Source organism: Rana temporaria, chromosome 6, assembly GCF_905171775.1.
Source record: "Rana temporaria chromosome 6, aRanTem1.1, whole genome shotgun sequence".
Classification (NCBI taxonomy): domain Eukaryota; kingdom Metazoa; phylum Chordata; class Amphibia; order Anura; family Ranidae; genus Rana; species Rana temporaria.
Genome location: NC_053494.1, coordinates 126,589,812 through 126,604,591, shown reverse-complemented (window position 1 = coordinate 126,604,591; position 14,780 = coordinate 126,589,812). Strand labels below are relative to the sequence as shown.

At 44.2% G+C, this 14,780-nt stretch overlaps 1 protein-coding gene across 1 annotated transcript in view; it reads left to right on the top strand.

The window, feature by feature from the left end:
- LOC120943781 (carboxypeptidase O-like) overlaps window positions 1-14,780 on the top strand; it is a 56,620-nt gene that overhangs the window by 20,419 nt on the left and 21,421 nt on the right. The window contains exon 5 of the mRNA XM_040357328.1: window positions 14,166-14,267. Coding sequence (XP_040213262.1) covers window positions 14,166-14,267 — 102 coding nt within the window. The remainder of the gene's footprint in view (window positions 1-14,165; window positions 14,268-14,780) is intronic.

The window sequence follows — 14,780 nt, the reverse complement described above, 5'->3', positions numbered from 1 at the left end:
TCACAGGGTGTATCTGGCTTTTATGTTGCCGTTCTGACCTGTGAAATTCTTTGGTCAGAGCGACAGTGTAGTTGCAGTAGGAAGATACACCCTGTGCAGATCGTGGCTGACTGACTGTGTTGTAAAGGAATGTGATCTCAGCCCTGTGGAGGAGGAGCAGTATAGAGTGCTGTAATGGGAAAGGAGCTCAGCAGCTGGGCATAGCATCCAAGGCAGAGGGGGTGGTCAGGGATCTTTGGTGGGGGTGTAACTTAGATCTGGGGGGTAAAGCCATGTGACACAAAATTTGGAGCCAGCAGGCCCTCAGGAGGTGTTTTAGCATTTTCTGACGGTTTCTCTGTCAGTGTTGGCAGGTGTTGGGGGAAGGTCACCTCCCGGAGGTGTGTACCTTTTCTCCATTGTCAGGGTAGACATCCCTGGGGGGTACAGAGAATCCAAGCTAGTGACTAGGAGACACTGAGTGGTGTCTTACCTCACCAGTGACATCGGTTCCATTGAGGCCAAAGAATTGCACTACCATTCCATGTTGCCAGCACTCAGCACAGCTGCTTCCTCATCCTGATCTGTTCTCACCCCATGCTCCTCTCCATTCAGGAAATGGCTCACAGCTTCTCCCCAGCCAATGAGAATGGAGGGGTGCAGACTGTGGAAGGTAAAGTGGAAGCCCAGTACTGGAGCATGGCTGTGAGGCCCTAGGGCAGTTCAGAGATGGACTTTGTGGAGGATATCATAATATAACAGGGAGGCTGCAGGGGCACCCTGGAGCTAGGGAAGGGGTTGCGATTGTGACCCCTTCAACCCTTATGCTACGCCCATGAGGATGGGAAAACCTGCTGACTTCCATAATCCAATTATGTGTAAGCAAAAATGCTGTTTTTTTTCCTTGCATGTGACTGGGTATTCTTTGTTAAGTGAAGCATCATGTCATTACTAAGCTCTGGAGCAACTGCACTTGCAGAGTGCAAGTGCACAGTCTATTTGCCTTCAGTAAATCAACCCCTACATGTTATACTGAATATTTTTTTTATTATTCAATCTTTTGTAGAGCAAAGCAAAAAAAGTTACAGTGGGGATCGAAAGTTTGGGCACCCCAGGTAAAAATTTGTATTAATGTGCATAACGAAGCCAAGGAAAGATGTAAAAATATGTCAAAAAAAGTTAGATTTTATTTCCATCATTTACACTTTCAAAATTACAGAAAACAAAAAAATGGAGTCTGCAAAAGTTTGGGCACCCTGCAGAGTTAATATCTTGTACTGCCCCCTTTGGCAAGTATCACAGCTTGTAAACGCTTTTTGTAGCCAGCCAAGAGTCTTTCAATTCTTGTTTGAGGTATCTTTACCCATTCTTCCTTACAAAAGCCTTCCAGTTCTTTGAGATTTCTGTCTGTCTGTCACGCACTGCTCTTTTAAGGTCTATCCATAGATTTTCAATTATGTTGAGGTCAGGAGATTGTGAAGGCCATGGCAAAACCTTTAGTTTACGCCTCTTTATGTAATCCCCCGTGGATTTTGAGGTGTGTTTAGGATCATAATCCATTTGTAGAAGCCATCCTCTCTTTAACTTCAGCTTTTTCACAGATGGCATCAAGTTACCATCCAAAATTTGCTGAAATGTTATTGAATCCATTTTTCCTTCTACTCGTGAAATATTCCCTGTGCCACTGGCTGCAATACAACCCCAAAGCATGATTGATCCACCCCCATGCTTAACAGTTGGACAGAGGTTCTTTTCATTAAATTATGTGCCCTTTCTTCTCCAAACGTACCTTTGCTCATTCCGACCAAAAAGTTCTATTTTAACCTCACCGGTCCACAGAACTTGTTTCCAAAATGCATCAGGCTTGTCTATATGTTCATTTGCAAAGTTCAAACACTGATTTTTGTGGTGAGGACTTAGAAGAGGTTTTCTTCTGATGACTCTTCCATGAAGACCATATTTGTACAAGTATCTCTTTATAGTGGAATAGTGTACCACAACTCCAGTGTCTGCCAGATCTTTCTGGAGGGATCGTGCAGTCAAACGTGGGTTTTGAATTGCTTTTCTCACAATCCTGCGAGCTGTTCTGTCTGATATTTTTCTTGATCTTCCAGATCTTGCTTTAACTTCCACTTCTCCTGATGACTGCTATTTCTTAATTACATTCCGAACAGAGGATATTGACATCTGAAAACGCTTTGCTATCTTCTTATAGCCTTCTCCAGCTTTGTGAGCGTCAACAATTTTCAGTTTCAGTTTTCTAGACAACTGCTTAGAAGAACTCATGGTGCTGATTGTTGGGGCAAGGTCAGATGAGTCTGGGCATTTAAAACCTTTGAGATTGACATCACCTAGTCTTCCCAGACGATGATTGAGAACAATCCATGACACTGGCAGGTCTCAGCTTTGCAAAGGGGGCAGTGCATGCTATACATTCTGCAGGGTGCCCAAACTTTTGCAGACGCCATTTTTTGGTTTTCTGTCATTTTGAAAGTGTAAATGATGGAAATAAAATCTACCTTTTTTTGACATATTATAAGAATGTCTAATCTGTAATTTGATGCCTTTTGGAGATTTTTCCATCTTTCCTTCGTTATGCACATTAATACGAGTTTTTACCTGGGGTGCCCAAACTTTCAATCCCCACTGTATCTATTAAATACTCTAGTTATCTATTACACATATGCTGGTTATCATTTAACCACTTAGGACCCGGACCAAAATGCAGGTAAAAGACCAGGCCCCTTTTTGCAATTCGGCACTGCATCGCTTTAACTGACAATTGCGCGGTCGTGCAGCCTGGCTCCCAAACAAAATTGGCGTCCTTTTTTTCCCACAAATAGAGCTTTCTATTGGTGGTGTTTGATCACCTCTGCGGTTTTTATTTTGTGCGCTATAAACAAAAATAGAGCGACAATTTTGAAAAAAATTCAATATTTTTAACTTTTTGCTATAATAAATATCCCCCAAAAACATATAAAAAAAAATGTCCTCAGTTTAGGTCGATACGTATTCTTCTACCTATTTTTGGTAAAAAAAAATTGCAATAAGCGTTTATCGGTTGGTTTGCGCAAAATTTATAGCGTTTACAAAATAGGGGATAGTTTTATGGCATTTTTATTAATTATTATTTTTTTTTTACTACTAATGGCGGCGATCAGCGATTTTTTTCGTGACTGCGACATTATGGCGGACACTTCGGACAATTTTGACACATTTTTGGGACCATTGTCATTTTCACAGCAAAAAATGCATTTAAAATGCATTGTTTACTATGAAAATGACATTTGCAGTTTGGGAGTTAACCACAAGGGGGCGCTGAAGGGGTTAAGTGTGACCTCATGTGTGTTTACAACTGTAGGGGGGTGTGGCTGTAGGTCTGACGTCATTGATTGTGCGTCCCTATATTAGGGAACACACAATCGATCACAGCACCACTGTGAAGAACGGGGAAGCCGTGTTTACACACGGCTCTCCCCGTTCTTCAGCTCCGGGGACCGATCGCGGGACTCTAGCAGCGATCGCGTCCGCGAGTCCCGTGGCCGTGGTCACGGAGCTTCGGACCGGGTCGCGGGACGCGCGAGCGCGACCCACCGCTGGGCTTTATACAGTCACGTACAGGTACGTGATTGTGCCCAGCGGTGCCATTCTGCCGACGTATATCGTCGTTAGGCGGTCCTTAAGTGGTTACATTTGCTAGTTATATATAAAATATATGATAGTCATGTAATATTATATATTTTTTCACATATTGTATGTGTTTAAATGAGCAATTGCAAGTCAATTATTGATATTGTTAAATCATATAACTATATATAGAGTGCTTTGTAAATAAACCAAAAGCTTAAAGCACCAAGCGCTGAATCCATGGATCCATATAATAACGTGGGTGAAGATGTCATAGGTAAATGTCATAGCGAACCCCAGGCAGCTGTGGCCAAACAGATAAAAAAACAACCCCACAGCACTCAGGGATTGGTTATCAATAAACAATATCCATGGAGGAGCATAGTCTTACTCCAGATGTATATTGCACATGATAAAAGAAAAACTGCCATTGAAGTACCAAGAATTCACATTTATTCAGATGTAGAAATGGCTTCAAAAATATGAACTAGCATATGCGTTTCAATTGCCAACTCACTTAAGAAATCTCTGCCTGCCGAGAGTGATAATGTGCAAAAAGATATTCAGCCTATAAAAATATATGGTGTAATCATTATTTTTTGTCCTATTCAATATTTTTTCGCACACAGAAAAAAATCAACCCAGTGAAGAGTCTGTTAAAATAATTGCCATTGTAACTCTAATAGTAATTTGGATCAAAGTAAAACATAATACAAATACAGTGCATCTGGAAATTATTTACAGAGCTTCACTTTTTCTACATTTTGTTATGTTACAGCCTTATTCCAAAATGGGTTAAATTCATTATTTTCCTCAGAATTTTTTTAGACATCTTTGCAAATTTATATATAAAATCACATGTACATAAGTACTCACAGCCTTTGCCATTACACTCAAAAATTAGTTCAGGTGCATCCGGTTTCCACTGATCCATCCTTGAGATGTTTCTACAACTTGATTGGAGTCCACCTGTGGTAAATTCAGTTGATTTGACATGATTTGGAAAGGTACACACTAAGGCTGGGTTCACACGAGTCCGACAAACGCTCCGACATTGGGAGCTCATGTCGCATGACGTGTGAAAATGAATGTTTCCCTATGGGAGCTGTCTTAACTGGTCCGACACATGTCGGAGCGACTTTGAAAATGCTCCCTGTACTACTTTGGTCCGACTTTGATCCTACTTCACTTCATTGAATATCATTGAAGTCGGATCAAAGTCGGGACGCTGTCTTGCATGCTCCGACTTTGGCATGCGACTTGTACTCTGCTGATCTTGAGGGGGAACTCCACGCCAAATTTTAACTAAAAAACCGGCATGGGTTCCCCCTCCAAGAGCATACCAGGCCCATGGGTCTGGTGCGGATTTAAAGAGGAACCCCTACGCCGAAAAATCCATACCAGACCCGTATCCGAGCAGCAGCCTGGTCGGTCAGGAAACGAGCGAGCCCCCCCCCCCTTATCCGTGCCAGACTGCATGCCCTCAACATGTGGAGGTTGGTCATCTGGGGCAGGGGGGCGCCCTGCGGCCCCCCACCCCAAAGCACCCTGGCCCCATTTTGACGAGGACAGCGGCTCTTCCCAACAACCCTGGCCGTTGGCTGTCGGGGTCTGCGGGTGGGGGCTTATCAGAATCAGGGAGGTAAAGGGGGCCCCCAGATACTGGCCCCCCACCCTAGGTGAATGAGTATGGGGTACATTGTACCCCTACCCATACACCTGGAGGAAAAGTGTCAAAAAATAAACACACTACACAGGTTTTTAAAATAATTTATTAGTCAGCTCCGGGGGTCTTCTTCCGACTTCTCCGCTCTGAGGGGGTCTTCGTCTGACTTCGGGGGTCTTCTTCCATCTTCTCCACTATCTTCTTCTGCTCCCCGGTTCTTCTCCTGCTCTCTGGTGCCTTCTGCTGGGCTATGCCGCCGCTATCTTCTTTGTAGCTCTTTTACTAGTGGCGGCGGCAGCCAGCCCGGTCTTCCTTGTCGCCTTCTTCCGCTTCGCCTTCTTCTTCCCTCCTTTTTTCTTCCGATGTTGACTCGACGCTCCCTCCCCCTGTAATGCCGGGTGCGTGGCTCGCACTGATTTTATATAGGCCTCTTATGATGTGCATGCTGGAGCATGCTGGGACTGTGACGTAATAAGAGGCCTATATAAATCGGTGCAAGCCGCACACCCGGCATTACAGCGGGAGGGAGCGTTGAGTCAACATCGGAAGAAAAGAGGAGGGAAGAAGAAGGCGACACGGAAGAAGGCGACAAGGAAGACCGGGTTGGCCGCCGCCGCTAGTAAAAGAGCTATAAAGAAGATAGCTGAGGCGCAGCCCGGCAGAAGGCACCGGAGAGCGGGAGAAGAACTGGGAGCGCGGAGAGCAGAAGAAGAGAGCGGAGAAGACGGAAGAAGACCCCCGAAGTCAGAAGAAGACCCCCGGAGAGCGGAGAAGTCAGAAGAAGACCCCCGGAGCTGACTAATAAATTATTTAAAAAACCTGTGTAGTGTGTTTATTTTTTTTACACTTTTCCTCCAGGTGAATGGGTAGGGGTACGATGTACCCCATACTCATTCACCTAGGGTGGGCGGCCGGTATCTGGGGGCCCCCTTGTTAGAACGGATCCCCGTTTATTGAAAGTCGGACATATGTCGGACTTCAAGTCGCAGGGCAAAGTCGGATCCAAAGTAGTACTAGTGTCGTGTCGCACCAGTGTGAACCCGGCCTGAGGCTGGATTCACATCTATGCATTTTTTTTTGCTTTTTGCATTTTGCAGATTTGCACTACAGTCCATTTAACATGGTTTCCTATGGAACACATTCTGTGGTGCAAATCTGCAAAATGCAAAAAGCACAAAAAATGTGTAGTGCCCCCTTACTTTCAGTATGGGCACTACGCTAAAGTTAGTGGGGAATGGGAGAGTTATTTTGCTCCCATTCACAATTTGCTAAATTTGGGCTGCTGTCATTTCTGAACTGTCCTGTGGGTCAGTCTGCGCTCCAGGGATGTAGTTCCCATCCCTGGGCGGCAGTTGGCGCTAGAGGGGTTCTGGCAGAGCCACTTTTCCCCAGAAGCCAATTGGAGGAGTTTTCCCTTGCGGGGCATGCTGGGGGAGAGTATATCTGTGGCGGACGTCATTTTCTTTGGTCGTTCTTCGGGGGTTCCAGGTTCCAGGTGCGGCACCCACCTTCAGAGTGTGCGCATCCAACGGACCCCGGCGATGGCCTACCAGGCCGGGGTCGCACGCAACGCGGAGTTCCATGTTGCTGACAGGGGCCCCAGTGACATACTGGGTCCCCAGTTCTATTGAGAAGATCCCAGGCTGGGTGCAGCTCGATTGGGGGATCGGCTTGAGGAGAACCCGGAGGCAGGTTGTCCAATAGGGCTTGAACGAACCATCGGGGATCTGGTGACCGGAACATTGACAGGTACGCTTTAACTGTCACCCGGTGACCTCAACTTAATCTACTGGGAGGATTCGCTCAATCTATTTAGTTCATTTAATTACTAGGCCTGTGGCAGAGGCCTGTTCCTCCCAGCAACCTAAAGTGACACTTCGGCTGCCAGGCTCATGACAGGAGTCTGTCCGGGGCCACTTCACCCACTCTGGCGACGAATTGCGATTGATGCTACTGAAAGCAGGATTGCTCGGTTAATATCCAGGCCTGATACTGCAAAGTTCTCTCTTGCTTCATCGACCTTTTCCTCCTCATTTGATGTTGATGTTGGCCATGTTGGGCCTGGAAATAAAGTTACAACAAAAAGGAATTCTGCGCTCATAAAGGTTTACCATTCTAATTCCACATAATGTTTGTGAGGAATAACATTCAGTAGATCTCAGTTTGTTCGGAAGAACCAGTTCTTTATGTAGAAAAGATAAACAAATGCATGAACACACACACAATCTTTCAGGGCTTCAAGGGTTAAAATTTTGCAATTTTGTTTCCAGCTGCATTCATAGAAAACAACCGTGCTGATTGTAATTGGAGTACATTACCCAGGACGTCACTATGGCGTTTGATGTCTCTTCCTAGTTAATATCTGGAATCTGGGCTCCTGTACACTCTCCTGTATGTGTCCAAACGTGCTCCAGCCTCAGTGTTTGCAGCTGCTAGGAGCGCAGCACAGAGATGACAGCCATGGAGAGACAATCTTCCTGTTGGAACGTGCTGACAAGCAGGCAGAGAAAAGTTCAGCCGAATGTTAGGCGCCCTCCAGTGGACAAAGTGCAAATTGCATTGAGGAAAAAAAATTGTAAATGGCGATTATAAATGAAAATCTTTTCTTGATATTACTGACTTAGGTCTTCCAAAATAAAAGAGGGGTTTTGAAACAGTCCCAGACTACGCGTTTCGCCCTATCCAGGGCTTTGTCACAGTCATTAGGACTCAAAATTGAAAATGTATTTATATAGACTAAAAAAGGGGAGGATTTTAATGAAGGGGAGGGGAACAGGAAATGATGTATCAAAACCGAGAATTTTAACCCTTGACAAGAACATAACATAACAAAAATATAAGCATACACACACAATTTACATCAATATTTAAAATTTTAAAAAATTAGTATTCTCATATACTTTTAAAATCATGAATGTAAAAAGACAATGCTATTTTTGTCTCTGTGTAAAATAATACACTCTCTCATTATATATGGTACCAACATACCTATATAGGAGCACTCCGTTATTCCTTTTTCCAATTCCTTTTTGTTGTAACTGTATTTTGGTGGTGCTTCTAGGTACCTGGATTTCTGCAGCACGGATCGTTTACAGCCCATACGAGGGTCTTAAATATTATATTGGACTATAGTGTTAACCCATAGAGCGCCAGTGAATCTTTTTTGTATCAATGGGCCTGGAAATAAAGCATTTGAAAACCTTTATTCAATGACTGGACATTCGCTCACTACTCTAAGCTACTCTACTGATCAACTACACTCCTGGACAACAATGAAAGGTAACTTAATATGCCGATCCCAACAACAACCAGGGGCTCCTGAGGGGGTAGCGTTACACGTGGGGGCTCGTCCGGGATCTCGGCTGTTACCATTGACAACGGAAATTGTGAGTAGCAATTTATTAAAGAGCGAAGAGTGTTCGGCATCGTGTATTTGGAACTGTCCGGCTACGAGGGAGTTAACTTCACACAGCTTAGGTTTGGCGTACGTGCAGCACAGCACGCGCCTACAACGTGTCCAGACAAGTTCTTCAAGTGGGAGGAGCCACCCTATAATAGGATTTCGCACCAAGCCAGTGGAGCACCGCCCATCAGCAATGAAGAAGGAGAAAATGCATGGTGATGTCTGCCTTCCTGCAACCGGGTGTTGCCCCTCCGCGACTGAGGCCCCCAACTACCTCACCAAGGGTCCTCAGCATGTTTACACCACCGGGAGTGTCTGTCACTGACACAGACGTTCGCTTGACCTCAGAAGGACAGTTTGTGCTATTGTCCAGCGGAGGAACGGAGATGCTTGGCCTGACCTGCCCTCAGTGCGAGGAACTGTCCGTCAAGATTAAGCCTTTCGCCCGATGCCAGAGATGCCGGGCCTATTTGTTCATTGCCACATCACCCATTAAGACTCCAAGGGAGTACAGGGTGAATTTCATTACAGCTGCCATCACCGCGGAGGAGGAACCCACAAGGCCGGAGCCATCCCCATTAGTGGAGCTCGTAGAGCCGGAGGCTCCCAACATAGAGGTCATCTCGGTCTCATCAACCCTGACCTTGCAATCGACTGCCTTGCCACCTTGCTCCCCGGAGGTAAACCCTATGACCGAAGATGACCCAACCAGCGTGACCAGCTTATCGGACGTGACCAGCTTATCAGACGTGATAAAATGGTAGGCCAATACCACTTCGGAGACCACCCCATCCACAGCGATCTCCGTGTGGCGTGCCTCAATCAAAGTGGGACCTGTTCCAGCCTCCCACGGCTGTGGTCGAGGCCTACCCTCCAGCCACTCCTTGCCGGATCGATCCAAAGATCCAACAGCCAAACCTTGCGGCTATATACCTGGGTAGCAGTTGGCGCTAGAGGGGTTCTGGCAGAGCCAATTGGAGGAGTTTTCCCTCGCGGGGCATGCTGGGGGAGAGTATATCTGTGGCGGACGCCATTTTCTTTGGTCCTTCTTCGTGGGTTCCAGGTGCGGCACCCACCTTCAGGGTGTGTGCATCCAACGGACCCCGGCAATGGCCTACCAGGCCGGGGTGGCACGCTACGTGGAGTTCCATGTTGCTGACAGGGGCCCCAGTGACATACTGGGTCCCCAGTTCTATTGAGAAGATCCCAGGCTGGGTGCAGCTCGATTGGGGGATCGGCTTGAGGAGAACCCGGAGGCAGGTTGTCCAATAGGGCTTGAACGAACCATCGGGGATCTGGTGACCGGAACATTGACAGGTACGCTTTAACTGTCACCCGGTGACCTCAACTTAATCTACTGGGAGGATTCGCTCAATCTATTCAGTTCATTTAATTACTAGGCCTGTGGCAGAGGCCTGTTCCTCCCAGCAACCTAAAGTGACACTTCGGCTGCCAGGCTCATGACAGGAGTCTGTCTGGGGGCACTTCACTCACTCTGGCTAGAGTGGCGACGAATTGCGATTGATGCTACTGAGAGCAGGATTGCTCGGTTAATATCCAGGCCTGATACTGCAAAGTTCTCTCTTGCTTCATCAACCTTTTCCTCCTCATTTGATGTTGATGTTGGCCATGTTGGGCCTGGAAATAAAGCATTTGAAAACCTTTATTCAATGACTGGACATTCGCTCACTACTCTAAGCTACTCTACTGATCAACTATACCCCTAGACAACACTGAAAGGTAACTTAATATGCCGATCCCAACAACAACCAGCGGCTCCTGAGGGGGTAGCGCTACAAATGCATAGGTGTGAATCCAGCCTTAGACAGGTCCCGCAGTTAACAGTGCATGTTCAGAGCACAAACCAAGCCATGAAGTCCAAGGAATTGTCTGTAGACCTCCGAGACAGCATTGTATCAAGGCACAGAACTGGGGAAAGTGTACAGAATTTTTTTTGCAATATTGAAGGTCCCAGTGAGCACAATCATCCGTAAATGGAAGAAGTTTGTAAACACCAGGACTCTTCCTAGAGTGGGCCGCCTAGCCAAACTGAACGTTTGGGGGGAGAAGAGCCTTAATCAGGAAGGTGACTAAGAACCCGATGGTCACTCTGAGAGAGCTCCAGCATTTCTATGTAGAGAGAGGAGAACCTTCAATAAAAACAATCATCTCTGCACCACTCTACCAATCAGTCCTGTATGGTAGAGTGGCCAGACGGAAGCTACTCCTCCTGGAGTTTGCCAGAAGGCATCTGAAGGTCTCTCAGACGATGAAAAACAAAATTCTCGGGTCTGATGAAACAAAGATTGAACTCTTTAGCCTAAATGCCAAGTGTCATGTCTGGAGGAAACAAGGCACCGCTCATCACCTGGACAATACTATCTACAGTGAAGCATGGTGGTGACAGCATCATGCTATGGGGATGTTTTCAGCGGTAAGAACTGGGAGACCAGCCAGGATCGAGGGGAAGACGAATGCAGCAATGTACAGAGACATCATTGATGAAAGCCTGTTCCAGAGTGCTCTGGACCTCAGACTGGGGAGAAGGTTCATCTTCCAACAGGATAATGACCCCAAGCACACAGCCAAGATAACAAATGAGTGACTACGGGACATCTCTGTGAATGTCTCTGGCCAATCCAGAGACCAGACTTGAACATAATCAAACATCTCTGGAGAGATCTGATAATGGCTGTGCACCCACGATTGTCATCCAACCTGATGGGAGAAACTTCCCAAAAATGTGCCAAACTTGTAGCATCATACGTAAAAAGACGAGGCTGTAATTGGTGCCAAAGGTGCTTCAACAAAGTATTGAGCAAAGGCTGTGAATACTTACGTACATGGGATTTGTATTCGTTTTTATTTTTAATACATTTGCAAAGTTTTCAAACAACCTTCTTTCATGTTGTCATTATGGGTATTGTTTGTTGAATTTTGAGGAAAATAATGAATTTAATCCATTTTGAAATAAGGCTGTAACATAAAAAAAAAAATGGAAAAGGTGAATACTTTCTGGATGCACTGTATGTGTAAAGAGTCAAAAGAAAATATTAAAGGGTCACTAAAGGAAAACATTTTTTTTGCTGAAATGACTGTTTACAGGGTATAGAGACATAAAAATTAACTGATTCCTTTTAAAAATGATTACAAATAGATAAAAAAACAATCATATAATGTGCCTGCAGTTTAGTTTCACTTTTAAACTGGTTTCATGTTCCTGTGAGCTAGAGAGACACACAAAACAAAAACAAACAAATCCAGGGCAGTGTTTTGTTTTTAAAATGAATCCGATTGGTTCTGTTAAGTTTTAGACACACAGTAATGACAGCTTAGACCATCGTAAAAAGCTCCCAGTATGATGGTTATAAGGAAACGGACAACCAGGAAGTGTGGAGATCAGAGCAGTTTTACAGCAACATCAAAGCAAAAATGAGCAATGAGGACATGAAACCAGTACTGCAGTAAGGTAAAGGAAGCTATTTAGCTAAAAAAAAATTCCTTTAGTGATCCTTTAAACAGATTCTAATCTAGTTTGCATACAATGATGTACAACTGATATTTTTATAGCAAGTTGAATAGATATGCTTTGATAGAATAGAGTTTGGTAACTTCTCATGAACTATTTAACCCAAGGTTGCTTATAACCCAAGGAGACATGGTGATGGGACACATCGGTTGGGAATGACGTTTGGGAATTTGTAGGGCTTCTTAGATCTTGATAATATAGAGAACTACTTTAAACGTATAGAGGAAAGTCAGAATAGTAGTCAAAGTATATGTATAGCCAAAACTTTTTTTCAGGTTTGGATAAAGTAGGGATGAGTTAAATCACCTATTCATCTATTTTTGCTGTCTGTGTCCCTGAAGGAATGAGAGCAATTTCACTGTTGGACAGTTGTCACCAGAACAGGCGTCCTTGTTGAAATACTTCCCCTCATCTCTTGTTCTGGTGACAACTGTACATTTTTGAAGTTCTTTCACTTTCTGTCTGACTATGATCAGCAATAAAAAGTGCCAGTAGTTCTTTCAACACTCTACTGAGAACAAAAAAAAAAAAAAACATATGGCTGTAAATACGCTTTAAGCTGCTCCTAAGCAGGGTTATACTCTACCCATTATTAGACCATGGGTGAAAGCTTGAAAGAACTGCTGCCAATCTTAAAGCTGAACTCCAGGACAAAAACATTAATGAATTACACCTAATGATCTGTGTCTTGTTGAAGGATGCTGCTACAAAAGGTAAAAAAATTGAAATTTCATTCATCCTGCTATAAGCAAAAAACGTTTGGCTCAGAAAGCTACACTCTTAACTCTAGTACACTGCATACAGTGGAGGCTATGTGGGGCACTAACACTCCACCTACTCCATTCATAAAACGTCTTGTATTCTTTTCACAGACTACAAAGTCTTTACAGGCCTTTACAGGCGCTATATCGCTAAAAACAGCACCTGCAAAGTACCTGTAAAGCACATCTTCTGTCACTCCAGTGTGAAAGTCTGAGCCTGCATTAAAAAAAGTCCTGCAAGCAGCATCTTTGAGGTGCTTTAGGAGCGGTGTATACATCGCTCCTAAAGCACCCCATCCCATTGAAATCATCGGTCAGCGCCGCCAAAGTGCCTGCAAAGCGCTGTGGCAGCAGTGCTTTTTAACCCTTTATTTGGCCACTAGCGGTGTTAAAAATGCTCTGCTAGTGGGCGAAAAACGCCTCCAAAACAGCAGTAAAGCTAAAATAGCGGCGCTTTACCGCCGATGCCACTGCGCCTCACTGTGAAAGTGCCCTAAGAGAATGTTTTAGCACAAATTAGAATCAGTAATCAGGGGGGCCAGATGTGGCCCTGTGCCAGCCCTTGGGTCACAATTCCTCCGACTGATACGAGACACTATCCTGCCAACTGACATTAACAGTGGGACATTTCTTCTACTGCCACCAACAATGGGGCAATAATCCTCCCAATGATACCAACGATGGGGCACTATTCTTTCTCCTAGTACCAAATGTGGCGATGTTTACTCCCACTGATGGCAGGAACATTTACACTCCCGCTGGCCACACTCGGGCCCCCCTGAAATCTGAAGGACAATAAACTGGCCCTTTGTTTAGAAAGTTTGGGGACCCCTTGTCTAAATGATCATAAAGCACAAAAATAACATTATTTATAAAACACATTACTTTGACTTCTGTCTAGCTATACGTGTACTTTTAGTGGATTTGCCTACTAAATGTAGAACTATATAAAAGAAATGGGAAAAAAATGCAGAGGGCCTAGACTGAGACATTTCTTGGATCTATAGTACATGTGTTAAAAACCCTAGCAGTTCACAAATGCATTTCTATTTCCATGTAGTAGCATGAGGTTCACTGATAATAAAAGACAGAGCTATAAATAAGCCAGCCTAGATTAAGCTGCTGTTTTGTCTGAAATATATCACAGAAGGTACCAAAATTCTGCATTGCATAAATATTGTTATGTATATCCTTTAACAGATTTATGAGTGGATGGAACAGATTAAAGATAAGCACAGTGATGTAGTGTCACACCACCTTCTTGGAAATACCTATGAAGAACGGACAATCGAATATTTTAAAGTAAGTGAGAATCTCTGGTCCTGAGCAATGCAGCCTGGTCTAGGACTTGCTCCAGCCTGTGATTGGGCAGTAGCACATTGAGGAATTCATCCTTCTGCTATATTTTCCTATATACATTTGCATTCTAGACAAAGTTTTTGTTTTAAATTTGGACCGAGTATGGAAGAGTTAGAACATCTGTCAACTTTTCATTGTTATGTATTTGTCCCCATTTGGATTTCAGGCAGCTACCAGAAGTAATAGAAAACCTACCCACATCCTATTTTTTGACAGATGTCAGAACAGAAAGTAAAAAATGGATTTAAAATTAACCTTGCACCACTATGTGAATTAAACCTTAATAATAATTTTAGTGATCAAGCTGCTACCTCAACATCTGAAGAATCACTAAGCAAATTAAAAGATGGTAGTGCTAGACCCAATAATCCAATAGTGACTACAAAAAGAATAAAAGTGTTATAAATGTGATTGATAAAAAGACAATGTTCAAAAATCATAAAGTGAAAAATAGAA